General features: G+C 44.8%; 2 protein-coding genes across 8 annotated transcripts in view; one reads left to right on the top strand and one right to left on the bottom strand.

Moving 5' to 3' along the window:
• Window positions 1–27,835, bottom strand: part of RPL39 (ribosomal protein L39) — a 362,820-nt gene that overhangs the window by 282,991 nt on the left and 51,994 nt on the right. The gene's annotated exons all lie outside the window — the stretch shown is intronic.
• Window positions 19,519–27,835, top strand: part of SEPTIN6 (septin 6) — a 67,340-nt gene continuing 59,023 nt past the window's right edge. For 5 of the 7 annotated variants that reach the window (XM_012739216.3, XM_012739211.3, XM_012739235.3 and 2 more), the window contains exon 1: window positions 25,849–25,949. In XM_012739216.3, the coding sequence (XP_012594670.2) occupies window positions 25,890–25,949 (60 nt within the window). In that variant the 5' untranslated portion in view covers window positions 25,849–25,889. Of the gene's footprint in view, window positions 19,675–25,848; window positions 25,950–27,835 lie in introns of those variants that run through there. The other 2 variants (XM_012739272.2, XM_012739264.2) reach the window with 1 other exon arrangement.

The following is a 27,835-nucleotide window of genomic DNA, read 5'->3' as shown; positions in this document are numbered from 1 at the left end:
GGTATTTGATTCATTTTATCTAATAAGTTAATATATATGGCACGTAGTAGGCATCCAACTTCAGTCTTTTGCACGTGGATATCCAGTTGCCCCAGCATCATTTGTTGAAAAGACTATTCTTCCCCATTGAATTGTCTTGCTACCTGCTATGGTCTGAATGTTTGTGCTCCCCTGCCAAACCATATTGAAATCCTAACCCCTAAAGTGATAGTATTAGGATGTGGGGCCTTTGGGAGGTTAGTGCCCTTATAAAAGAGACCTCAAAGAGCTAGCTAGACCCTCCCACCATGAAGGACACAGTGTAAAGGTGCCATCTATGAGCCATAAGGTAGACCCTCATTAGATACTAAATCTGCCAGCACCTTCATTGTATACTTCCCAGGCTTCAGAACTGTGAGAAATAAATTTCTGTTGTTTATAAGCTACTCAGTTAATGATATTTTGTTATACCAGCCTGAATGGAATGACATAACACTCTTGTTGAAAATCAGTTGACTGTAAACAGAGAGTTTATTTCTGGACTCTTAAATATATTCCATTCATCTATATGGCTATCCTTATGCTATGACCACCCTGTCTTGATTACTGTAGCCTTGTGATAAGTTTTTAAAAAGGGAAGTGTGAGTCCTCCAATTTGTTTTTCTTTTTTAAGACTATTCTGGTTATTCTAGGACTTTTGAATTTCCATATGAATTTTAGGATCAGCTTGTCAATTTCTGGAAGGAAAATGTAGTTTGTATTTTGATAGAGATTGCATTGAATCTACAGATTAGTTTGGGAATTGTTGCTGTTTTAACAGTAAAGATCTTCTAATCCATGAATATGGGATGCCTTTCCCATGTTTCTTTCAACACTGTTTTGGAGACAGGGTCTTGCTATATTGTTCAGGCTGGTCTTGAACTCCTGGACTCAAGCAATCCTCCTGCCTCAGCCTGCCAAGTAGCTGAAACTATAGGTACATGCCACTGCACCTGGCTCTTTTGTAGTTTTTAGTGTATAAATCTTGTACTTTTATTGCTAAATTTATTTCTATTATTTTATTCTTTTGGTGTTATTATAAATGGAATTTTCTTAATTTCATTTTCTTATTATTTATTGCAAGTGTATAGATAGGCAACTGATTTTTGTGTGTTGATCTTGTATCCTGCACCCTCAGTACACTCATTTATTTATTCTCATAGTTTTTAGTGAAATCTTTAGGATTTTCTATGTATGAAATCATGTCACCTACAAATAAAGATAGTTTTACTATTTCTTTTCCAATCTGTGTGTCTTTTATTTCATTTTCTTGCTTAATTTTTGTGGCTAGAACTTCCAGTACAAGGTGGAATTGAAGTGTTGAGAGTGGACATCTTTTTCTTGTTCCTGATCATATGGGAAAAGCATTGAGTCTTTTGCTATTAAGTATGATGTTAGCTGTGGATTTTTTCATAGATGCTCTTTGTCAGGATGAGGACATTCCTTTCTATTCCTAATTTATTGAGCGTTTTTAAAAATCATGATGGGGTATTGAATTTTGTCAAATACTTTCTCTGCATCTATTGAAATGATCATTTTGTTTTTGTTTTTGTTTTTTATTCTATTGATATGCTATATCACATTATTGATTTTCAGATGTTAAACTAACCTTTCATCCCTGGGATAAACTCCACTTTGTCATGGGGATTAATCCTTTTTATATGCTGCCAAATTCAGTTTGGTAGTATTTTCTTGAGGGTTTTTACATCTATATTCATAAGAGATATTAATTTTTTTAATTTCAAAATATTAAGGGGGTACAAACATTTTTGTTACATGGAGACACTGTGTAATGCTGAAGTCAGGGCTTTCAGTGTGCCCACCACCAGGACAGTGTTCATTGTACCTGACAGGTAAGTTTTTATCCCTCACCCCTCTCTCCCCCTCCACCTTGAGCTATTGATTTTTTAAATGATGTCTTTGTCTGATTTTGGTATCAACTACTTTGTTAATGTGGTGTATTACATTGATTGATTTTTATATGTTGAACCATCCTTGTACTCCAGGAATAAATCTCACTTGGTCAGGGTATATAATCCTTTCACTATGCTATTGAAATTAGCTGATAGTATTTTGTTGAAGATTTTTACATCAATATTCATAAGGAATATTGGTTCATACTCTTCTTTTCCTGTAGTGTCTTTGCCTGGCTTTGGTATTAGGGTAATTCTGGCCACACCAAATGAGTTTGGAAGTGTTCTCTTCTATTTTTTGGAAGAATTTGAGAAGGATTGGTGTAAATTCCTTTTTAACTGCCTGGCATAATTCACCAGTGATGTCTTCTGGTCCCGGGCTTTTCTCTGTTGGAAGTTATTGAATTACTGAATCAAACCCTTTACTTGTTATACATCTTTCCAGATTTCCTATTTCTTCTTGAGTCAATTCCTGTAGTTTGTGGCCTTATGCTAGGCCATTTCATTTCATCAAAGTTATCTAATTTATTGACATACAGTTGTTTACAGTATTTTCTTTTCTTTTCTTTTTTTCTTTTTTCTTTTTTTTTTTTTTTGAGACAGAGTCTTACTTTGTTGCCCAGGCTAGAGTGAGTGCCAAGGCGTCAGCCTAGCTCACAGCAACCTCAATCTCCTGGGCTCAAGCAATCCTGCTGCCTCAGCCTCCCAAGTAGCTGGGACTACAGGCATGTGCCACCATGCCCGGCTAATTTTTTCTATATATATTAGTTGGCCAATTCATTTCTTTCTATTTATAGTAGAGACAGAGTCTCACTCTTGCTCAGGCTGGTCTCGAACTCCTGACCTCGTCGAGCGATCCGCCTGCCTCGGCCTCCCAGAGTGCTAGGATTACAGGCCTGAGCCACCATGCCCAGTCGTGAAGCAGAGAGTGAGTATTTTCTTATAATCCTTTTTATTTCTGTAAAGTTGGTAGCAATTTCCCCTCTTTCATTCTTGATTTTAGGGATTTGGGTACTTTCTTTTTTGCTTAGTCAGTCCAGCTTAATGTTGTCAATTTTGTTGATCTTTTCAAAGAACCAAATTTTGGTTTCATTAATTTTTTCTATTGTTTTTCTATTCTATATTTTATTAATTTCTTCTCTGGTCTTTATTAATCTTTCCTTTGATAGTTTTGGATTTAGTTTGCCCTTCTTTTTCTAGTTTCTTAAGATGGAAATTTAGGTTATTGATTTGAGAGCTTCTTTTCTTCTTTTTAAATGTAAGTATTTACAGTTACATGTTTCCCTTTAAGCATTGCTTTAGCTTTATCCCACAAGTTTTGGTATATTGTGTCATAATCTTCATTCACCTCAAAGGATTTTCTAATTCATCTTGTGATGTCTTCTTTAATCCATTGGCTACAGATGAGTATGTTGTTTAATTTCCACATTTTGTGAATTTCTCAAAATTTTTTATTTATCTCTAATTTCACTCCATTGTGATCAGAAAACATACTTTGCATGATTTCAATCCTTTTAAATGTGTCGAGGCTTGTTTTATGGCCTAGCATATGGCCTATCGTAGAATGTTCCATGGGCACCTGAGAAGAATGTTCATTCTGTTATTGTTGGGTAGAGTGTTCTACAGATATCTGTTAGGTCCAGTTAGTTTAAAATGTTGTTCAAGCCTTATATTTCCTGTTTTAAATCTTTTCTCTATTCATTCTGCCCCTTTTGGGGGTTGGTTGTTAGGTGCACACAGAGATCTTTTTAACATTCATATCTGATTGTATCGCTCCTCTGTTTGGATACCTTAGATTCTCATCTACTGCAAAATTGAGGAGAGAAGGCTCCTTAATATGGTACTCAAGGCAATGATCAGGCTACCGGCAATTTCCAGTGTCCTCAAACTCTGACTTCTAGCCACACTGAATACCTTAGAGTTCCTTGAACACATCATGTTCTTTCTTCCTTCTGGTCTTTGTACACGCTATTCCTTTGCCTAGACTACCTCTAATCTCAACTCTCCCTTCCCCAGCTAACTCTTATTCATCCTTCAAGGTCTAGGACATCTTTTCAAACCCACATCTGATTAACTTGTTGCTATTCTGTGTTCTCTCAGTATCTTGTGCTTACTGCATAGCACTCCTCCCCTAAAAAGGAATTGGAAATTTGTCTGTCTCCCTAACCAGACTGAGAGTTCCCTGAGGGAAGGAACAGATGTGGGTCATTCCTATTTCTCCAGCACCCATCATAGGGCTGAGCAAAGAAGGCAAACAAGATTTAAACAACATATTCAAGCCAAAACAAATTTGGTGGGACCAGCTGTCATTGCCTTAAGCCTCATTCCATGGAGTTTGCAAGTCCAGTTTACTACATGATGTGATGGAGAAAGCAATGATGATTATGAGTTTTCTCTGTGCCTTTAACCATGCCTTTAACCATGACCAGTTTATGAGATATTTTGAAGAGATTGACCCCAGGTATGGAGATTTACTGGGCTTCCATCTCTAATCAAGGACTTTTTGGAATATAAGAGCTTACAAATCCAATTTGCTAGACCTCCAACGATTCACAAGATTGTATTTTTGTATGGATGTGACAAGATATATGAACACATTGAACTTGAAACTGCTGGAAACAAACAAAAGCTCTGTTAATTTGTCCAAGGAAATGCACACTTCAAGTGGACGTGTGGATTGGGCAGACAATGACTAGAAACCTCTCATTTTCTATTGATGAGGTGTCTTGAGTTCAATGCATTCATAGATTTTGAAAAATGCTGCACTATATTTGATGGAAAATAAGTCACAATTGCATGAGGATTCTCTTCCTGGATGCAGAGGAAGAGGTGTAGAGGAGAGTTTAAGCCACAGAGTCCTGAGAGCCCAGGACCAGAGAAAAGAGTCTCTCACCATAGGCTAGATATGCAGAGCCAGGAACCTGCAATCCAAAAGACCAAAGCAATAACAGGAGCTCAGAGTGAACTTCAGGCTTGGACCAGGTTTGGCAGATGCCAGGCATGGTTAATTGTCTTGCATTTTGTGTAGCAGCCTTGGCAAGGTGCATAGGGCCCAACTGAGTTTAAGGTACAGTGATGGGATGGTTAGAAGAGGTTCATCAGTTTTTCTTTACTACAACAGCTCATTGAGATACAATTCACATACCACAGAAATTCACCTTGTTCATAGATTTAGATGAGCATAAACAATTATTTATGTTCATAAACCAAAATATATAATTTTAAAGACATTTTAATAGGCCGGGCGCTGTGGCTCACGCCTGTAATCCTAGCTCTTGGGAGGCCGAGGCGGGCGGATTGCTCAAGGTCAGGAGTTCAAAACCAGCCTGAGCAAGAGCGAGACCCCGTCTCTACTATAAATAGAAACAAATTAATTGGCCAACTGATATATATATATATAAATTAGCCGGGCATGGTGGCGCATGCCTGTAGTCCCAGCTACTCGGGAGGCTGAGGCAGGAGGATCGCTTGAGCCCAGGAGTTTGAGGTTGCTGTGAGCTAGGCTGACGCCACGGCACTCACTCTAGCCTGGACAACAAAGTGAGACTCTGTCTCAAAAAAAAAAAAAAAAAAAAAAAAAAAAAAAAAAAAAAGACATTTTAATGATTGCCTGGGAGTATAGACTTTTTATTTATTTATACCCTGCATGCAACTAAATTATCAGGCCCCCTACCAGTGCGTGTCAACATTCAGCTCAGTGAACTGGATCTACCAAGAAGTACACTATCCCTAGAATTTTGCAGATGACCATGATCCCAACCTGTTGGGCTGGATAGCCAAGCTCTAGACAAAGTTAGGGTCTTCCTGGTGCAGTTGAAAGTACATTCTCTTTCTTAAAAATGCCAAAATGATGCCCCCATCAGGAGTCTGTCTCTGGAGTCAGTGTGAGATAGGTCCAGACTGAATAGCTCCTGCTGTTCCAGTTCATTTTGTTAAATGCCAATGTTCTAGTCTTATTATTAGATCAATCAAAATTGACCAATGATCAACAGTAGGCCTATAAATGTACACTTTTGGGTGAATACAATTGATTAAATTTTTTCGAGATGCTTTTGTATTATGGTACCCATAGTACATATTGTTGAATAGCCAACAAGCTATATTTCACCATTATTATCAATTTATGTGGCCTATGCATATCTGCCTTTTTTAATGTGACCTACAATGGAAAAGCATGTGGGCCTACTGCTTTAAACTTTTGTAAAATTTCAGGTCTCTTGGCTAGATTTGCGACCAGAACTATATGGGAGGTTATTTAAGCCTGTAATTTCTGATAAAGGCTTAGAGAGTTAGTATTTTATCTCAAAAATAAAAATGTTTACTGAGGGCTAATGCATTTATTTTGGAAACCAATAGAGAAGGTGGCTTGTAGATATTCTGTTATGAAAGTTGAGAAGCTTGACATCTGGTGTCACCTGAATGGAAGGTCATAGGACCTCTCACAGAGGTAGGCCATAAAGCTACTTGCAGCAAAGCCCAGATCTTCCTCAGGAAGCATCTTTGACTCTTTGCCAATGTGTCAAAAAAATGCTTTGTTGAGTACTCGAGTTCTACAGTATGGATCATGACATTAACCAGTCACTTGTCATGGTCATAGAAATATCTCAATACTGTTCCGGCAATGCAAAGGCCACATCAAGCACCCCTTCAAGGATCTGGGGTGGTACATACTGTATGAAAGCAACCTTAGATGAAGGGTGTTTATCCTGTCTGAGAAGGTCCCATCTGCACTTGAGGCAAGGCATTTCTGCCTTGCTTACTTTAGAGACCTTTTAAAAGTCCCTATGGCTCATGTTCCTGTAGTTTGGAACCTGCCCCTCTCTCCCTTACCCCCATATATACATCCATGCTCATCCTCAATTTTGACTCTAGTTCAAGATAATGGACTCACACCATTGTAACCCACCCTTGTGCTTTTGTTTGACCAGCTGGCCTTTCCCAGCCCACTTCTGGTTACTAGTGTTTTATACTTAGACCTCATCCTGATAATTTGATAATTTATTTTGCCTATTTTACCCAACCACTCTTACTGCCATTCAGGCCTCAACTTAGCTATCACCACATCTGTAAAGCCTTACTTAATTACCTGAGTCTGAATTAGGAACCCATGCCTAAGGATCCCAGAGCATCCCATTCTTCTCTTTTTAAAAATAGTTTATTATTTATTTATTTGTTTAATAAAGACTTGCTGTTGCTCAGGCTGGTCTTGAACTCCTGATCTCGAGCGATCTTCCCACTTTGGCATACCAGAGTCAGTGCTAGGATCACAGGCGTGAGCCATGCTGCCCTGGTCATTCTTCTCTTTATCACTCGGTATTATAATATTATGTGTGTCTTTTTCCCCGCAGCCCCCACTCTTAGCCAGACTGTAAGTTCCATAACAACACTTGTTCACTGCTGTATCTCCAATGTCACATACAGGGCTCAGTGCATACAAGATGCTCTATAAACCTTTATTGAATAAATGAATTTATCCCACCAACTTATCTACCCCTTTAAACCCTGACTATATTTTTGACTTGGTCCCTGAGCTGAAGATTGACACTATGGAATGTCTGATTTTAAGTAACATGTCTTCCCCATGAGTCTGCTTGGTTGAATTAGCTGCAAGTCAATATGCCCCCAGGTGATTGAACCTAGTTTATAAAGTTATTTAATATTGACCAACTGAGTTACAGAAAATATGTGCCAAAGTCAATGGTTACAATTTTATCTTAATTACTTCTAGCAGGAGCAAAATACTATGATTATCTCTTGAGGTTCCTTTTCACAGGTAATGATAAAACCATGTCACCAACTTACTAAAGGTCTCTGAATGTGTATTTGCCATGGCAGGGAGTATATCTGTCCAGGCAATTGAAACACAGATTCAAATCATTGGAGTAGAAATTTAAAAAGAAGGGGGCAAGCTCTTTGCAAGTGATATTTGCAAATATCAACCCCGGGTTAGGGGTGTTGCCTGGTCACCAAGAGACCACACAGGATGCTGGTACCTTGGTGAATTTATTGAGCTCCACAATCTGTTCTTCACCTTTGCAATTTAAAACACTTCAGCCTCAGAAAGATAATTCATTCTAGCCAAATTCACATTAATCAAAGCAGAGTGCCAATTTAGTAATTTACAACAAAAAGTAGAACACCAAGGGCAAAAATCTTAAAAGGAAATTTGATAGGTTTGACTGTATAAATATTTTAAACCTCTTTATATAAAAATCCATCATAAATAAAATTAATGAGAAAGGATTAATATTCATATATAAAGACCTCATATGAATTAACAAGAAAAAGATAAGTGCTTCCTTTTTTTAAGACCTAGTCTTGAACCCAGAAGGATAAGTGTTTTAACATAAAAGTGGGCAAAGGACATGTACAGGGAATTCATAAAATAAAAAATACAGTTGGGTAATAAGTGAAAATTTTGTTGTTGTTTTTGGTAAGAATGCTCAAGGGTGACAATGAAAATTTCAATTCTTCTTTCTCCTGTCAGTGGTGTACTAGAGCCTGCTTGCAGGGCTTGAAATATCATATTGATAGCTTGAAATCAGTCATGGTGAGAGTATTTACACCATGGAAATCAGCAAATGATGCCTATCAGGGTTGTTTGTTTTTTACTTGGAGAGCCAGTTGTTAAACATTTCCCAGCACACTACTGTGTGTATTCAAATCACTGCCTCTCACTGAATCCTTTCTGACTACATTTAAATGTTCTCGAGTCTTCTCTGCCATCTTTTTAATTTTGTTTTAGAGATAAGGTCTCACTCTGTCACTCAGGCTGGAGTGCAGTGATGCGATCATAGCTCACTACAGCCTCAAACTCCTGGGCTCAAGGGATCCTCCTGCCTCAGCCTCCTGAGGAGCTGGGACTACAGACATGCGCCACCATACCCAGCTAATTAAAAACAATTTTTTTTTGGTTGAGATGGTTTCTCACTAAGTTGCCCAGGCTGGTCTTAAACTCCTGGCCTCAAAAGATTCTGCAGCTTCAACCTCTCAAAGTGCTAGGATTACAGGCGTGAACCTGTAGGCTCAGCCTTCTCTGCTATCTTTAAAGAAACCCTGACACCTAAGGCCACCTCCAGCCACCATACCATCTCTGTTTTCCTTCACAGACAAATTTCTTCAAAGAATTGGCTATACAGTATTTGCGAAATCCATTTACTCATTTCCCAATCATTCTTCAACATATTTAAGCCATTTTTTTGACAGCATTACTCTCCTAAAACAGCTCTTCTTAAGCTCAATGACCTAAATTCTGTGGACAGTTTTTTCTTACCTCCCTTGTCCTCTTGGTAGTATTCAGTTCTATTGACAATTACCTTCTTGAAATCCTCTTGTCCTTGGGTTTCAGAGGCACATGATCTGGTTTTCCTCCGTCCTCTCTGGCTTCTCCTTTTCAGTTCCCTTTTCAGGTTCTTCCTCCTATTTTTTACCTCTAAACGTTGCTGTTTTCCAGGGATTAGTCTTGAGTCTTTTTCTCTGCTCTCTCTCTAGTTAATTCCATCTATTCCCCCTGGGTTTAAATATCAACTACATACCAGTGACTTCTATATTTGTATCTCTCCTCTGAGCTGCAGCTGCCTACTTGACATCCTCCCCTTTAATGTCTCAAAAGCTTCTGAAACTCAACACATCTCAAACTGGAGCCAAAGACTTTCTCCCCTTCCCCAGATCAGAGGTTCTCAAGTGTTCCTCAGCTCAATAAACTGTACCACAATATAAGCCAGAAACCTCGGAGTTCTACTTGGCATCTCTGTCTTCCTCATCTCCCATATCACCAAGTCTAAGTTGTCTTTACCTTCTAAATATCTCCCAAATAGCATCTCTTCATCTCCTCTTCCATAACCCTAGTACAAGCCTCCACAATCTCTCAGCTGGACCACTGTAGTAGTCCCCTAACAGATCTTCTTGCCTCTACTCTTTTTTCCCTTCAGTATATCCTCCACATTGAAACCAAGGGAACTTTTATTATTTCAGGAAATTATGAGAGTACAAACATTTTGGTTGCATTTTATATCTTTGCCTCTCCCTAGCAAGGGTTAGAGGTATGCCCTTCCCCTCCACACTGCTCACCGCATCCCTCAGATGTGGGTCTACCCCCCCAACCCCTGAATCCCTAGTGAACACTACCACCATAAGAGCACCATAGTGTTAATCAGTCAGTACCAATTTGATGGCAAGTATATGTGGAACGCATTCTTCCGATCTTGTGTCACCTCACTTCAGATAATGGGCTCAAGCTCAAACCAGGAAAATATAAGGGAACTTTTCACAACATGGATCTGATCATGTTACACTCTTGTCTTAAGCCCTTCGGTGGCTTCCCATTGCTTTTAGGATTACAGTAGCCTAGAGCCCTGCATGTCTTGCTCTATGCCCACCACTCCCATCTCATTTCATGCCACTCTGGTCCCTGTGCACTCCAGCCACACCAGCTTTCTTTCTGCTTCTTGAATAGAGCCTTCATGCATGCCCTTCCCTTTGCTTGGAGTGTTCTTGCTACTCCCATCCTCCCTTCACCTTGCTGACTCCTCTTTAATCTTCTGATCTCAATTCAAACATCACTTTCTCCATGACGCTTCCTGGACTGACATGCTAGACTGCTAGACTAAGTCAAATCTGTCCCCACCGCTCACCATTATAGTCTCTGGGAGCACTAAAAATACCTCCTTAATTGCTCTTATTGCCATTTTATTTTTGCATTTATGTGTGTGATTATTTAGTTATCGTCTGTCTTCCCTACTAGACTGTACGCTCCATGAAGACAGGGACCAAGTCTGCTTTCACTCATCATTGATCTCTAGCATCTAGCCTAAGACTTGACACACAGTAGGTACTCAGTAAACATTTGTGGGGTTAATGAATTACATAGTGACTTTTGTGTATAGGAAATGCATAAAACTATGCCAGCTAGTATTTTTTTCGTTTTGCTATTGCTTTCAGAAAGCTGAAAAAATCATATTTAAAGCTCATGATAGATAATTTTATATGCCAACTTGACTGGGTTAAGGGATGCCCAGAAATAGGGTGTGTCTGTGAAGGTGTCTGAATTGGTAGTGAGCAGATGGCCCTCCCCAATGTGGGCATCATACAATCTGCTGAGGGCCTGAATAGAACAAAAAGGAGGAGGAAGGTTGAATTGGCTCTCTCTGCCTGACTGCTGAGCTGTGACATCAATCTTCTCCTGTCCTTGGACTAGGACTTACACCATTGGCTTCCCAGTTTTCAAGGCCTTTGGACTACAACTGCAAGTGTACATCACTAACTTTCCCGGGGCTCCAGGTTGCAGATGGTAGATTGTGGGACTTCTCATCCTCCAGAATCATGTGAACCAATTCTTTTTTTAAAATTTATTTCAGCATATTATGGGGGTACAAATGTTAAGGTTACATATATTGCCTATGCCCCCCCTGAACCAATTCTTTATAATAAATTATATCTATATCTATATCTGTATCTATATATAACGATTCTGCAGAATCCAGATGAATACAAAACTTAATCACAGCAATTACATCAACCCACTAGAAATAGCATATTTGAATTCTCTCTTTTGATGTGGATGTACTATTTCTTTTACTGACCCATGAACTCTCTTTTGGAATGAGATAGCTGGTGGGGGTGTGTGTGCACATGTGTATGGGTACAAAGAGAAATCAGTATATAAATGCAAAGTGTTGAGAGATTGATATCAAATGGAGACCTCATTTTAATCAATGACTAATGGTGGTGATGGTGAAGCCAGTATCTTACTAAGCCATCATTACCATCTTTATCCATCTCTGTGTCTTCTTATTTCCAACTCTCACAGTATTTGTGACTCATCTGTGGAGGACTGTAAGGCAACTGAGTAGAGACTGTGTTTCTTTAGATTCTATACCATATTTATGGGCTGTTGATCAATGTCACTCAACTCACAGAACTTACTGTCTTTTTTTAACCTTTTTTTCCTTGTGAAATATAACAAATCAACAAAATCAACAAAAATACAACAAAATCAAAATTTATAAAGCAAACACTCATGTAACTGCCACCAAGAAGTAGAACATTGGTATTTATTGTCTATACTGCACCTTGGATACTGCCTTATAGCATATTTGATATTTTCTATTTGATGTGTGTGTGTGTGTGTGTGTGTGTGTGTGTGTGTGTGTGTGTGTTAATCTCCCTAGCTAGACCATAAGTTCTTTGGGAACAGAAACTTGACCTTATATTTTTTTCCACATCCCACAGTGCCTAGTGCAGTGTCCTAGATATGGTAAGTGCTCAATACATTTTACAAGATTATACTCTGTGGCTCTGGGAAGACTGCTGAGGACTAATTTGGCAAACAAGAGGCCGGGAGCGATGGCTCAGGCCTGTAATCCTAGTACTCTGGGAGGCCGAGGCAGGTGGATCGTTTGAGCTCAGGAGTTCAAGAACAGCCTGAGCAAGAGCAAGACCCCGTCTCTACTGAAAAAAAATTAGCTGGACAACTAAGAAAAAAAATATATATATATATAAAATGTTAGCTGGGCATGGTGGTGCATGCCTGTAGTCCCAGCTACTCGGGAGGCTGAGGCAGGAGGATTGCTTGAGCCCAGGAGTTTGAGGTTGCTGTGAGCTAGGCTGACGCATGGCACTCTAGCCTGGGCAACAGAGTGAGACTGTCTCAAAAAAAAAAAATTTGGCAAACAAGAATTGTTTGAGGAAACACAAAATTATATCATTTGTCTGATTAAGTATGTACAAACCATGGTATAAGGATAACCAGTATGTCGTGATGCGGGTGGGGGGAGCTCAGCCTTCCCTTAAGTTCCAGCGCTTGCCCAATGTATAATGCCAGCCTAGGATCCTCCTAACTAGTCTCCCTGTCTCTAGTCTTATCTTCATTCGATCAGTTCTTCACTTGTGGTGACTCAAGTGATCTGCCTAAATATAGATTTCACTGTGCCATGCCACTACTCGCTAACTATGTGTGCAGTGGTTCTCCAACTATGATGTGCCTCAGAACTTCCAGGAGAACTTGGTACAAGCCCACATTTCTTCTCCCATACAGAGATTCTGATTCAGCAGATCTGAGGTGGGGTCCAGGCCTCTGCATCTGTATGAAGCACTATAGGTAATTCTGATGCAGCCGGCTTGGGTATCACCCATTAAGAAACACAGCTTCAAAGGCTCTTTATTCCCTACAGGTTGAAACTTCAGCATCCTTAGCATGGTACACAAGGCCCTTAATGGGTGGCCCCTTTTTGTGCTGACTGTATTCCGTCTATGCCACTCCACTCCCATGTCACTGTCACCGTCATTTCTTGCCTGAACTGCTACAACAGTGTCCTTACTCTCAAGTCCTAACTGCTTTAATCACCCTCTGCTCCAATCTTTTTTCTCCAGCTGGAGCCAGAGTGACCTTTCAAAATTGAAAATATGTTCATGTCACTCCCCCGCTCAAAACTCTTCAGGGATAGTTTTTCCAACTAGCTCAGGTGGCACAGCATCTGGATGTGCTGGTGCTCTTTCCAGAACACCATGAAATAATTGATATATTAAATCACAGCATATGAAATAAAACACTTCTCAAAAGAACACTTCTGCTAGCTGAAAGTATGTCTACATTATGTGTGTGCAATATAAAATCATAGCCACAAGCACAGATGTCCATGAAAAAATAAACTGTTGAATTAAGCATGATCAGTACTGGGATTGTCTGTTTCATATTCATTTGCTACTTTTTCATTCGTTTTGTTGCCTGCTAGCGAATAAGTGGGAGCATCTGTCAAAGATTTAGGAAAATTTATGGTAAAAAAAAAAAAGTTAGAGAAATTTCTACCCATTAACTGATTTTTCTTTTTCTTTCTTTCTTTTTTCTTTCTTTCCTTTTTTGCACTGTGAGCATCCCATTTGCTCTGGGCACAGTTCCAGGTGCTGATTGAGTAGTCATCTTGCCTGGAGAGCACAGCTCGAGAATCCCTATTCTGGAGGAAAAAGTCTAAGTAATGTGATATGACCAACCCGACCCTTCCAGATTGGTCCCACCTTATCTCCCATTCTCATTTATGGCCACTGTCCCCTCCGCCTATTATGTTCTCTGCCCTTTCTTTCTGATTATATACATGCTGTCCTCTCTGCTGTCCCCCCTCAACTGCCAGATACACCACTACTCATTTTCCAGACTCAGTCCAAATGGCTCTTCTTGGAGGTGCCTTACCTCACCTGTCTGGGTCTTTTCCTTTGCAGGGTCTTGCTCCTGACTGATTAAATCAGTTGTCACATGTGGGGCGCGGTGTCAACGCCATTACAAGATGGCGCCTGTTTCCGGCTTTGCCTAGAGCAGTAAACAAGTTCAGCGCACGCGCAATTGTCGGTTACCCTGTGGCGCAAGCATGCAAATGAAGGATCCTACTATGGACCAATGCTTTGGCGGCTCGACAGCTGAGCGGCCTATCCCAGCTTAGGGGTTGTGCTTCTAGGGTATATAGCAGCCTGCGTGCTGCCGGGCTGGGTCTTCCGCATCATGTAAGTCTAAAGGGAACCCCATTAAAGCACTGTCAGAAGAACTCCAGTTGCCGCATCTTCCTTGCTGGCGAGGCGGGCGCGACAGTCACATTACTGGTTATTCATGAAGCTATCTGGCAACTGGCCTGGGAGAGTCCTAAGGTCGAGATAGGAGTTTTGTCACCCATTCTTTCTTGAGTCCTCTGGCACTTAGCATAGTCGCTGCTGATGTACAATTGGGATTCAGTGAATATTTGTGGAATGAATGTAAAATTGCAAAGGAGGCAAAGTTTACCTTCCAAATCCTTCCAGCTCCCTACATGGGTCCCCTATACTCCTTATTCGGCACTCCTTCCCCAAGCCTGGAACTGCATACCCTCATGCTGGCCATCATAGAAATCTGCCATTAATGTCATAGCGATCTGCCATTATTGTCAATGGCCCAGGCTTCAAATTTTTCCCTGAATATCCTACCAAACCTTATCAGTCCTGTGTCCCACCACACCAGGGCTACATTTCTAGATAAACCAGTGATCCTCAGACTTTAGCACAATTCAGAACCCCCTGGAGAACTTGTTAAAACACAGAATCCTGGCTCCAAGTCCTAGAGGTTCGGAATCAGTAGGTCTGGGGTGGTGCCTGAGTATTTGCATTCCTTATAACTTCCCAGATGATGCTTTTGCTGCTAGCCAAAGACCACATTTTGAGAACCACTGGAAAAAACAAATGTAAAACCAGGGGCATCAGGTGATAATGCACAAAGGAATCCTTAGTTCATCTTGACTCAGCCCCTTCACTGAATTTCTTTTTTCTTTTTTTTTTTTTTTTGAGACAGAGTCTCACTTTGTTGCCCAGGCTAGAGTGAGTGCCGTGGCATCAGCCTAGCTCACAGCAACCTCAAACTCCTGGGCTCAAGCAATCCTTCTGCCTCAGCCTCCCAAGTAGCTGGGACTACAAGCATGCGCCACCATGCCTGGCTAATTTTTTCCATATATATATATATTTATAGATATATAGATAAACTATATATATATATATATATATATATATATATATATATATATATATACATAGTTGGTCAATTCATTTCTTTTCTATTTTTAGTAGAGACAGGGTCTCGCTCTTGCTCAGGCTGGTTTCGAACTCCTGACCTCAAGCAACCCGCCCGCATCGGCCTCCCAGAGTGCTAGGATTACAGGCGTGAGCCACCGCGCCAGGCCCCTACCCTGAATTTCTGATTCAATCGGCACTGTATGCATTTCGTTAATCCCAGATCATTTTCCCTCTGCTTCGCCGTGTCTCCCTCCTCCAACTTTCTGATCTTACTTTTCAGCTTGTTCTCAGGGCCTCTCCTTTTGAGACCAATGCTACTTTCCTTTTCATTCTCCTTTCACAAAGCCACAGTTGAAGGACAAAGCCCTTTCCTAAGCTCTTGGCTTCATTTCACTGCCCTCTTCTCCCTCCCTGCCCCCTTAATGCTCCCTTATCCAATATTAGCACCCTTCCCCAGCAGTCAGAGTGCCCTTTCTAAAGCTTAGCTCCAATTAGGGCCCACTTCTGTCTAGCAGGGGTAGCCACTTCCCCTCCCAGGCTGTGGAGTCTGGCTCCACAAACAACATTAGCATGCTAATGACAGTCACCTGCTTGCCCAGCTTCTTTAAGGACAGTGGAAAGACTGAAAATGCCTCATTGACATGCTTCTGCTCATTCCTTCGCTCAACAAACATTGATTGAGCACCTGCCAGACACCATGCTGGGCCCAAGGGACCCTGCAAGAACACATCAAGCATGTACACATACATGTTTATGGCAGTGACCAAGGGTCCAAGACAATGCTTCATTTAGGGGCTCTTTTGGCCTCACTCATCAATGGAGACAGACACTCAATGAAGAAACCCGCCCCCATCTGATCACTCGTGAGCCCTCTTGCCTCCTCAGCCCTCCCATCTTCTCTGTACCCAGGAAGGTGACCTGGGACCAAAGACTGGGAGGCAGCAACCAAGACAGCTTTCAAACCTCTTTGCTGAAATGAGCATTATAATTCACACCTGTCAGTTGTTGTCCCACTGATTGGGTGAGGTAAGGTATGTAAAGCCCAGAACGCAGTGAGCTAAACCTCCCTACACATTGACACACACACACATACACACCACATTGAAATACACACATTGACACACATCAACACAAACCAAAAATACACACTGTCACAGACACTGAAACACACAAACACACTGACACACACAGCAACATGCACACACACAAGCTGATTCACATATGCACACACTGGTGGACACACACACTGATAAATGCAAACGTACAAGTAAACACAGGCCAGCACACACATTGACACACAGTTGTACACACAGACACATAGCTGACACACTGACAGTACACACCAACACACAGTGACACATATACAAGTGCACACCTACTCACATCAAGACCAACACACACACTGACCCATACGCTACAGAAACTGGGAGGCCCAGGCCCCAGGAGGGACTTGCAGCGGCTGGCAGCAGGCAGGTCTTGGAGGAACCAAACGGTTGCAGGAGTCTTGAATTGCACACTTGGTCCAGGTCTTTGAGGTCCTGCGTTTTGGAGGAGGAGGCCTCCACGGGGTTCTGGTACTGTTTAGGAACAGGTGGACCTAGTGGGGTACACGGGTGGGACACCAAGGATTCTGTGCTAAGGTGCCTGCAGTGCCAGGCCGAAATGTCTGGGAGCTTCCGTCCGTGGGGAGTGCTAAGGCAGCTGGGCAGTGCTCAGGGTGCAGCATTCCCAGGGAGCCCCACACCCCGCTCCGCCTCCATCTCTGCCCTCTCAGTTCTGGCTTCCTAAAGTGCGCCTCTTGTCCTGCCGCCACCCAAATCCCAAGTCCAGATCAGATTTAGTGGCCCTTTCTGTCCACCACGCCCCAGCCCTTGCCAGGGAAGACCCGTCTCCCAGACACCAGGCCTGGAAGCAGCCGGTTACCTTTGACTCCCCGTCCCCATTCGCTTGAAGCCCAAGGATTATGGTAGTTCCTCAAACACAGCCCTGGTACCCCGTGTCACTGCCACCCCGTGTCACTGCCACCCCATGTCACTGCCACCCCACTCCAGGGCCCAGCCCCTCCCCCAGCCCCTCCAGAGGAGACTCCAGCTGCCTCTCTTCCTTGCTACTGCCACCTCCCCTGTGGGCCTGTGCCTTCTGCCGCCCAGAACTCCCCTGTACTGGTCCCTGGTTGTGCCAGGCTTTTCTCTTTAGGCCACTCCTGGGTCTCCAGCACAATGATGGAGCACAGTGGGCACCTCGAGTACTTGGCTCTTCATGACTGTGCCTACTGCTACTCCTCCCCCCCCCATCAGCATCCTCTGCCTTCAGCTTGAGTGCCTCCCTGATGCCAGGCTCTGCACTTGGCACTGGAGATGCATTTTGCCAGTCCTTGTTCTCAACGAGCACAGGAGACATAAGAGCTTCCTGAGCGAGTGTGAGAAGCACCACCCCAGCAGGTGGAATCAAGCGCCAGGGAAGCTCTACCTGTGGCCACTAGATCTCCTTGTCTCTTCCCTTCTCCAAGATCAGGGCCTCTGGGTCGGGTCTCTTCTCCCTCTCTTTCCCTGGTTCCTGCTTTTCTTTTTTCCTCTCTCCTGCCTCCCCCCTCAGTGGCTCCCACTTTGGGCATCTGCGGGGTCACCTCCCATGCTCCATGGGGAGCTCCTCGCGGGCCCGGGTTTCCTCCATAAGCCTGCCATCCCCTCCCTCATCTGGGGGCCCTCTTGCAGGCTGAGTTTCCCTCGGAGACCAGGGAACCAGCCCTTTGGAGGAGTGGAATGAGTGTCCCGCCCGCTCAGGCCTCGAGCTAGCCAAATCTGCCAGGGTTCTCCAGTTACAAGGAGCGAGCGAGGGGCCAATCCCGGGAGAGAGCGGTGGACGGCAGGGCTGGAGAGGTGGAGAGGCGCAGAGAGCAAGGGAGAGGACCTGCGGCGGCGGCGGCGGCGGCGGCGGCGGCGGTGGCGTTGGCGGCGGCGGATGGCCAGGAGGAAAAGGAGAGCAGGCAGGCACAGCTCCTGCCTTGGGAGGTTCTCTTCTCTGCGCACTGTCAGCCGCCTTGTCCCGAGCTGAATTAGGGTTAAGGGGAAGTCAGGGGGCGGGACAGTGACTGGAGGCCGCTCTCAGTCACCTGCCCCTCCATCCCACTTCATAGAACCCAGTGCCTCCATCCCCAGCCCCTCCTCCGAGAATCTGTCGCGCCCCGGCGCTAGAAGGGGTGAGTTGCCTGAGCCTCTACTCACGCTGAGTGTTTAGAGCTGGGGAGGGGAGGCGCATGGGGTCCTTCTGCATTAAGTGTGCAACGGTGGTGACGTGGGGTCGGTCCGTCTGCATTAAGTGTGTAACGGTGGTGAGCTCGGCTCCACGGAATTACAGCCACGGCACCCGAGCCTTGGAAACCTCAGGGCAGAAGGGGCGTCTCAGGACCTCTGGCTTCAGACTCCGCATGTCACAGCTCAGTTGCGGGGCCGCAGTGCGACTCCCCACAACGGCCCCCTTTCTAAGCTCCACTGTGGAGCGGCAGGTGCCGCAGGCTTCCCCCCCCCACCCCCCACCGCCCGCTCCGCCTCATTGGCGCTCTCGGGCCATTGGGGACCCGGGGAACAACAGTGGAGCATGGAGACTCCAGCGGCCAAGGCGCTCCCATCCAAGCACTCTGGGGTCTCCGGGGAAAGGAAGAGGGGGTACCAGGGACCGGGAGAAGGGAGAGGAGGACAGCGGAGCTCAGTCGCTGAGCTGAGCGCGGGAGGGGAGAGGGGCGGGGGCTCCCCTCTAGCCTCCGGGGTCTGGGGACTCAGGGATGTCAGAAAGAGCTGGGGGATGTAACAATCCAACAGAGGTCGGGACGTACCACGGGGCCCAGTGGCGGGGGGGGGGCAGAGGACGTGGTCACCGAGGGGAGCCCCCGCCCCCCTTCGCAGAGGCCTACAGCTGGGGTTGCGGGGGGAATTGGAACTGAGCTCGAGGTCGGGGGAGGCGGCTTGTTAAATCCGCCCCCTCCTCATACCCAACTTCCGAGGGGGAAGCGGTAGAGGGGAGGTTGGGGTTGGACCAGCGGCGAGGGGGCCCCTCCCTTGCACCTCCCCCCACCGGACTTGGTCGCGTCCGAAGTGTAACACTTTCTCTTTGTCGGAGGAGCTCCTCTCTTTCCTGTGCTGTAGCTCCCGTTGCGTCGGCGCCCGTGGCAGCCCTGGCGGACCCAGGAGCGATGGCAGCGACCGATATAGCTCGCCAGGTGGTGAGTGCGGGGCTTGGGTGCCAGCGCCCCGGCCGGGGGCCTGGGGAGGGTCGAGGAGACCTGGCTGCCGCCACCGCCGCCGCAAGGAGGGCAGTGGGCAGCATCCAGGAGCTGAGGCACGGCGGGACTTTTGCTCTTGGGTCAGCGGCTTAGTTCCCCAGCCTGTCCCGGAGAATGGTGGTGGCGGGCGGGTGGGGTGTTGGCAAAGCCTGCGGGCCGGCAGCGGAACTTAACATTGCTTAAAAGCTGCAGTGAGCGCCGCAGCCTTCCTCGCTGCAGCTGCGGCCCCACCGCTGGGGCGTTGCCGAATGAATGGCCGCACGAGTCGCCGAGCCCTCCGGGTCCCTGGCACCCCGGCCTTGCCGCGCCCCTGCGGTCAGCTGCCCGCTGGGACCCCCGCCTCCACAGGAAGAGGGGCGCGGGGCTGGGGTTAGCTTAGGGCAGAAGGCGGTGAGTGGTGAGGGGGGCGGGGAGGTGACTGGCTGGGGTAGGATTTCTCCATATGCATTACATATGTGACTGCGTCTGTGTGTGTATCGGTGTGTGCGCGTATATGTGCACGCGCGCGCACTCGTGCTTTTCCGGGCGGGCGGCGGCGGCGCCCGGGTCCTGTGACCCTAGATAAGTCTCTTGTTTCTCTCTGAGTGTGCTCACCTCTATAGCGTGTGTCCGTGTCCGAACGCCTCTCTGTAGGCTGGTGCTGTGTGCCTCTGGGTCCCATTTGTGCGTCACTGTGGGGTGCAGTTGGCTGGCCTGTAGGTGGCAGGCTACAGTATTTTGGCATATTTTTGAGCGGGTCTCCGGGGATCTGTTTCGGGTGCGTGTTCGGTGTGACTGGGCTTGTGTGCCGAAACCTGTGGAACTAGCTTCTTTCTCAGGGGACTCAGGAAAATAAGTGTGAGACTTCCCAAAGTGGTGCTGTCTCTCTTTTTGTTGGCGACCGACTCTGGGGAAATTTAAAAAAAGTCTTCATTTATAGAGCTGAAGTTTTGCAGCCTGGGATGTGCAGGGAAATCGTGTTGAAGTGCCCTGAGACACCATGTTTGTTTTTTTGATCAGAAGTTGGGTTGCAAAGGGAGATTATTCCATTTGGGGGGAACACCGTAGCTTTTCTATTCATCCATGGGTATCGGGGCTTTTAAGAAGCTCACTAGCACCTTAAGGCCAGGAAGAAGAGTGAGAAAGAGGTAGGTCAAATCCCATGACATCGAATACTACTTGATGAAAATCTCTGAACCACATAAAAATGTTTTAAAATCTTGTAGCTTACTTATTTATGGGAATAGTTCATGCAATGAAATTCCAGTGCAAAAAAAAATGCCTCTAGGTATTTGGTGTAATTGAAATTGATTTGTTTTCAAAATCTGAATCCAGAATCTGATAGTACTTGGTCTACAGGATATGTATTAATTTATTCCACCCTTTTGTCCCTGTTTAGAAAGGCAGGAACCTCCCCCACCCTCTGCACAGCCCAGCACTGAACTCTATGCAGTTATGATGTGGAAATATCAGGAGTAGATAGGAAACAATGGTGTGTGATGAAAGAATTTGAGAGAATTCTCTTCCCCCCCCCCAAGAATGGCACTGCAATATTTATTGCTTTAGTGTTTTGAGGGCTCCCAGAGTGCTTTTCTGTTCCTCGTTACCTGCATTTTAGCGATGGCATAGCTTAAGTGGAGGAATTAGTCTTCTAGATTACACTTGCTCTATCCTTAGTGAACAAAAATGACACTAATGATTTTTCTTGTCAGCTAATGAATTTTGCATCGACCTGTCCCTACTCTCTCCCCAGGTCCCCTTGCCTGGATTAGTTTCCTGCAGGGCAGATGTCGCAAAGGGGAACATTCCAGAAGGTTGTGCTTCACCTCAGGCACAACTCAGGCAACCTAGAGATCCCCTTTGTTCTGCTGATGGGGGTAGGGGGTGGCTCAAGGCCATTTGGTTTGCTTTGCATGGTTCCAGTTTGCTCTGGCTTGCCCTGCCATACTGTATGATGAAGAACATAATTGTACTCCAGATTCTGAAGCTGAAAGAGCAGCCTGAGCACTTGAGACCTTGTTATGTGATAAATGGGTTTCTGGGAAAACTGACGTCACTCTCCAAGCCCCCCTCCCCCCAGCCAGTGAAGCTCTTGTTGATGTGTCATTTGTCTCCTTTGTGTCTGCAAGAAGTTATAATTCACCAGGGAAGATGGAATTAACTCAAGAGACCTTGGATGTCTGCTTGCTGCCTGTTTCTTCCAAGGAGCAGGTATCCAGGGTTTGGGAAGAGAAGACTAGAGAGTACACCTTAGTGTGGCTAGCTTAGGAGTTCTTTCTAATGAGCTCTGAGACGTGGTGCCATGGAGTAGTGCCCTGGTGTGTGTATGGGGGCGGGGGGTGTCCTTTTCAGAGTCAGTTGAGGGTTACTGTGGCTAAACATCATTAGTGACTAAAACAGGCCTTAGAGTTGTTGGGTAGGGCCTATGTTGCATGCATGCAACTTGAAAGTTCAATTATGGTGTACATGATACAATTCCATCCAATTTAAATGAATACCACAAAAGACTATGCATGACAACATTATTTCTCCACTATGTCTATGAGTATTTATTTAACTGATTGATGTGTGTCCAGCATGTCCTTGTCAACTACACCCAAAAAAGTAGTAGACATAGTTCATGGCTTTGAAACTTACAGTGTAGTTAAATAGACAAAGTGTGGGCACTGAATTAGAGAACTATAGAAGATCTTTGAGCTGCTCCCCTCCACCCCCTGCCCATGAGGTGGCTTGGGTGGTGTTAGGGTGGAAAGCCTAGTAGGTGCTCAGGGCACAGGTGGAGAAAGATTTCTCATGAAGAAATTAAGATATATAAAAGTAAAAGAGGTTTTTTTTATCTTCCTTAGAAGAGAGAGTGAGTGAGATAGAGAGAATGAAAGAGAGGGGGAAGAAAGAGAGCAGAGAGATGGCAGTGGCATCCCAAAGAAAGGGAAGGGGGGTGTCAGCAGCGAGGCCAAGTGGCCTGCTGGTTTTATGAGGACAAAGAGAAAGGAAAAAAATAGTAATTGTTGTGGAATAATTAGCAGGCAGCTGTGAGACAACAGGTTGTCCATCTTTCTTGCTTCTTCTCTGTTCCTGGAGACTTGGTTATTTCTGAAATGGAGTGGATTTGATTTTGCCCCTGAGATGTGGTTTGGGGCAGGACACTAAGGCTTAGTGTTTGCTCCCCTGCTGTCCTTCTGGGAGCTTCTCAGGAACACCTTGAGGCTATAAAACAAATTCTAAAAGCAGTTTCCGGCAAGAGAAAGATATACATTTCCTTTCTCTCTCTGCTCTTTTCTGATGTTTGTGACAATGGAACCCTGCAGGTTGCCTGCCAGCTTGGGAGAGACAGTAAGGAGAGCTCAAGATTGATCTTTAGATGTTGTTAGGAAATCACAGGATTAGATATTTTCCTGTTATTTCAGCAAGGCCACCCTTTCAGGTGGCTTGGGCTGCTATTATATATACTCTGAGAGGTTATATGATTTGACCAAGATAACCTAGTGAGACACAGTATAGGCCCCAAAAGCTGCATCTCCTGGCTCTTGCACTGAGCTGTTTCTTTCAACATTGCACGCTGGAGTCCAGAGTGTAAGTGCTGGCCCATTGAAAGAATATCTCATTGATTCTGGCTTGAACTGATCCCACAGTGTGAACAATGATGCCTCTCCAGTAGCAATCCAGGTAATAATGGTCATTCTCCCAAATGAAAGAACTTGCAGGGGCTAACTGTGCCCTACAAAGTTAGTGTGTATGGGCTGGTGTTATCCTGGGGAAACTGTCCCAAAGCAGTTGCCTACAGGTGGGGAGAAGATTCAAAACCCCAATATTCACCTAGCTGTATAGAGGATACTGCACTATAGAAAGTTTGCATGGCCCCAAATATTAAAAATATTGAATCTAAGTTGAGAGTATGTTGGTTATCATTACACTACTTTCCAACTTTTCTGTGTGTTCGAGATTTTCCAAAATAGAAAGCCGAGGGAGAATTACAATGCCCTCCCCCAAATGCACATGGCCCTTCCCTCAAGGAGTTTACAATCTAGTGGTGGAGGCAGACACAAATAACTATATAATTATCACAGTGATAAGTGCTACACAGGAGAATAGCTGCCTGCCATGAGAAGTCACTACAAGGGGACCTGATCCATCAGAGTGGATGGGAGTGGAGGGTGACAGGAAAGGCTTCCTGAGGGCCATCAAATAGCAAATGGGCAGATGAGAAGATGGTTGAAATCTCACTTCTGCTACTGGGTTGGGAACATTTCATTTGCTAATTCATCCACTTTTATTTTCATTCATTCCCTCAGCACATGTTTATTGGGCACCAACTCCGCCAGGCCCTGTGCCAGATTCTGGGGATATAGTGGTGGCCCAGGCACACAGGAACTCTGTCCTCTTAGAGCTTCCAGATGTGAGCAGGAATAAGCCCTGTTTCCTCTTCACATCCTAAATCCTGGAAATGTGAGTGCTAGTGATGTTCTTATTACTAAACTGCATTACAGCAGAGTGATTTGTCAGTATAGTATAATGAGATTTTGATCTGCAATCATGTGCATAGCATTTACTTCGTGAAGTCTCTGCTGTAAATTTTCTATTAATTGCTGGCTTTGTTACCCAGCACAGCCCCTGCCTTTGTGTGCTATAAGGGAATAAACCCATTGCATTAACCTGGGAAAAACTAATTAGGAAGATAAGTCCCCTGGAAAAAGGTATTCCCAATCTAAATAGGACTGATCTCAGGACTTGCCTGCTTTTCTGGATGATCAGAGCTGTGGTTTAATACTAGCCAGGCATGGTGGCTTATGCCTGTAATCCCAGAGATTCAGGAGGCTGAGGTGAGAGGATCGCTTCAGGCCAGAAGTTTGAGACCAGGATGGGCAACATAGCGAGACCTCATCTCTAAAAATAATGAAAAAAACAAAACAAAACAAAAACGGGGCATGCTGTGTGTGCCTGTAGTCCCAACTATTCAGAGTCTAAGGCAGGAGGATCGCTTGAGCCCAGGAGTTGGAGGCTGCAGTGAGCTCTGATTGTGCCATTGCACTCCAGCCTGGGCGACAGAGCGAGACTCTGTCTCAAAAAAAGTTAGCATGAACAATTGAGAAGGGGTTTTAGTTACATATACATTAAAACTACATTTGAGACAAATGGAAAGAAAGAAGAAAGAGATAGAGAAAGAAAGAGGAAAACCATGGATAGGTGTCATGTGTTTTAACTATCTCAAAATGCTTCCATCTGTGTGATTTCATTTTCCTCAAAAGCTTCCTGGACAAGTATTATCATTATTTTCATTTTATAGGTGCAGGGAGACCAAGAGACTTAGTCCAAAGTGTTATTGCTGGTCATAGGATAATAGAATGAAACACCTACCAGATGACACAGATTCCTTTAAAAAAAAAAAAAAAAACACTGGTATTTTCATGATGTTTCTAAGAAATTAAAATCTTGCCATGCTCTCTCCTCCCCCCTCTTCTTGCTGCATTCCCCCCACCAGCACCCTCACAGGGGCCAGAGAAGAGTATACTTGGGTGATTTGGAGACTCTCTGATGTTAAAAAGATCCTCAGCTTAAATCAAAGATAGCACAGTCACGGGTTGTGTGGGTTTTCTCTTTTTTTCCTTCTCCATATTGCTTTAAATAAAAATCTTGGAGCCACCAGCCATGTAATGATGGATTATTTTAAGTAACAACTGAGGGGGGGCCAGAATAAATTAGAAACACAGACCCTTCCTCCTCGGTTTGGCAGGAGGAGGCTCCTGCTGCTGGGATTTGAAACCGTGGGTTTCTCTGCTGCCTGCACAGAGGAAGGGAGACCACATGCTCGGGAGGGTGAGAAATAATGTTATCCTCTTCTTCAGTGTCTTCTCATTAGAGGCAGCCATCTGCTGAATTATGCAGTGTGCTCTCAGCTGGCCTGGTGTGGGGTCATCCCTTCCACTCACTTAAAGGTGACCCGGAAAAGATTTGCGGGCCTTCTCAGGGCCATGCGTCAGGGCTCAGGTTTCCCCTGCCAGGGCCCTCTCTGACCCCTAATGAAGGCCCTGGGGTAACAGGAGCAGAACTCTGCTTTCTCAGCCCTGATGAGGTGTGAGGTGGTGTTCGGTTTCCTTTCACATGGGAGGCCCCCAGCACCGAACACTGGCGCTCAGGCAGGAACTGGTTTTTTTCAGATCCCCGTTAAACAAGACCAGATGGAGGCAGAGGCAAATTCGGGCTCCCCAGAGGGCAGTTGGGCATTCACCCAGAGGCCTGTGGGTAAACCTTTTCTTTTCTTTTCTTTTTTTAGCAGATTGGAGGTAACAATGGCCAGAGCACCTAGAAAACTCTGTTTAAATTGCCTGGCTTGAAGGAACTGTGTCTGGCTTTTGTGGGAAAGTTGACCCACCCTGAGCAGGGGTCACTCCTGGCCCAGGGTGGAGATATTTTACCTAGACTCTGGCTGCTTGAGTTAGGCGGGCTCATTAGCTCTGTGGCTCTCGAGCAGAACTCGGCAGCTAGCCAGGCTGAGCCTTAGGCCCCAGTCAGAAGAGAGGAAAATGGGGGAGAAAAGTGGGGGGATAAGTGGAGAGGAGGAGCGCAGGCCCTCACAGCACTGACTGCCTCAGTGGCCTTCCATGGGCCAGAGCCACCTTGGTGAGCTCACAGGCTTCTGGGCCGTGTTCTCTGACCCTTCTGCCTTGGACCAGCCACAGCCTGATGTCTCGGAATTTTACCAGCATAAAGAAATACATCTGCCGCTTGAGTCAGCTTTTCCATTTGAGAGTGGCAGTCTGCTTGACAGGGCCCTGGATCCTAGTACCATTCATTCTCTGCTACTAAATCACTCTGTGACTCGGGACAAGTCACTTCCTCTTTCTGAGTCTCTGTTTCCCCTTTTATACAACGAATGGGTTGGATTAGGTGATCTTAACGTTTCCTTGTTCTCCAGCCTAAATTTCTTTTAGGTCCTTGACTGCTTCTGCTTCCCAATGAGGTGGCAGAATTTAACTCCATCCCTTCCCTGCTTTGACCCCTTCAGCTGGGTGGGGAGAGAGTTGTAGAGAAGGTGAATCCATGCTTTTAGCTCAGCAGGGTCTCTGGAAGTGGAATGGAAACAACACTTAGATAGTGTCTGTTGGTGTAGGTGTATATAGCTATTGTCTTTCTATAAAGGTGCATAACAGCTGAATGTTTGTCTGTTGAATCCTACTTCAAATGCAGTAGGAGAGCTGGCTATTTAATGGAACCCTGCTGTGAATGCTTTTATAGAATGAAAAGCCACTCTGGAATTTATCTTGTGTATTAACATCAGAGTTTCGTGTACTGGATTTGCTAAAAATGGGCCTCCCCCCACCCCGTATGGTAAGGATAATCTCCCTTGTGCCTCTTCAGGGTCTCCTAAGCTGCTCACCCACTGAAGGGCATTTTTGAGGCCCCTTAGGGGTGCTGCCAGCTTTTGCAGGTCTTATTTCTCCTGGGAACAGTCCCCAAATTTCTCTCTCCCAGTACAGGGCATTATGAATACTCTCAGTTTCCTGTTAGCCCAGCTTAATCAGCATAAGGGAAATTCTAATATTTGGTATGTTGGGTACATTGGAGGGTTTTTTTAAACCTCTGGGAACTTATCAGTGCTTTTGTGGTTCTTACTGCTGATAATACAGTGGCATCCACTCCATTGATAGCACTGAAAGCAGCAGATGGGACTGTCAGCTACCTGATTGTTTCATCAAGATTTTTTGCTACATGTTTCAGGATATGTGATTTGATGTCAGGTTCCTGTGAATCTTTAGAATAAGAAGTAACACTGTATAACAGTATGTTATTCATATTATGTATAATAATAAGTTATAATAGGGTTTTATTATAGGTAAAATAAATGTTTTATATACAATAAGACCACCTGAAAGCTAAATGCTCTGATTAACCAAATTGGCAAGGACCTTTTTGGTTGTAGTTGAAGATTTTTCTATATTTGAGAGTACTTTCCTGCCCAGGAAAGTATCATCATAAAATCTCTTCTTTTTGGAGACGGGGTTTTGCTCTGTTGCCCAGGCCAGAGTGCAGTGGCGTGATCATAGTTCACTGCAACCTCCAACTCCTGGGCTCAAGCAATCCTCCCACCTCAGCCTCCTGTGTAGCTAAGACTACAGGCATGCGC

Source organism: Microcebus murinus, chromosome X (assembly GCF_040939455.1).
Source record: "Microcebus murinus isolate Inina chromosome X, M.murinus_Inina_mat1.0, whole genome shotgun sequence".
In the NCBI taxonomy this organism is placed as follows: domain Eukaryota; kingdom Metazoa; phylum Chordata; class Mammalia; order Primates; family Cheirogaleidae; genus Microcebus; species Microcebus murinus.
Note: the sequence above shows the minus strand (reverse complement) of the source record. Positions and strands in the feature narration are given on the sequence as shown.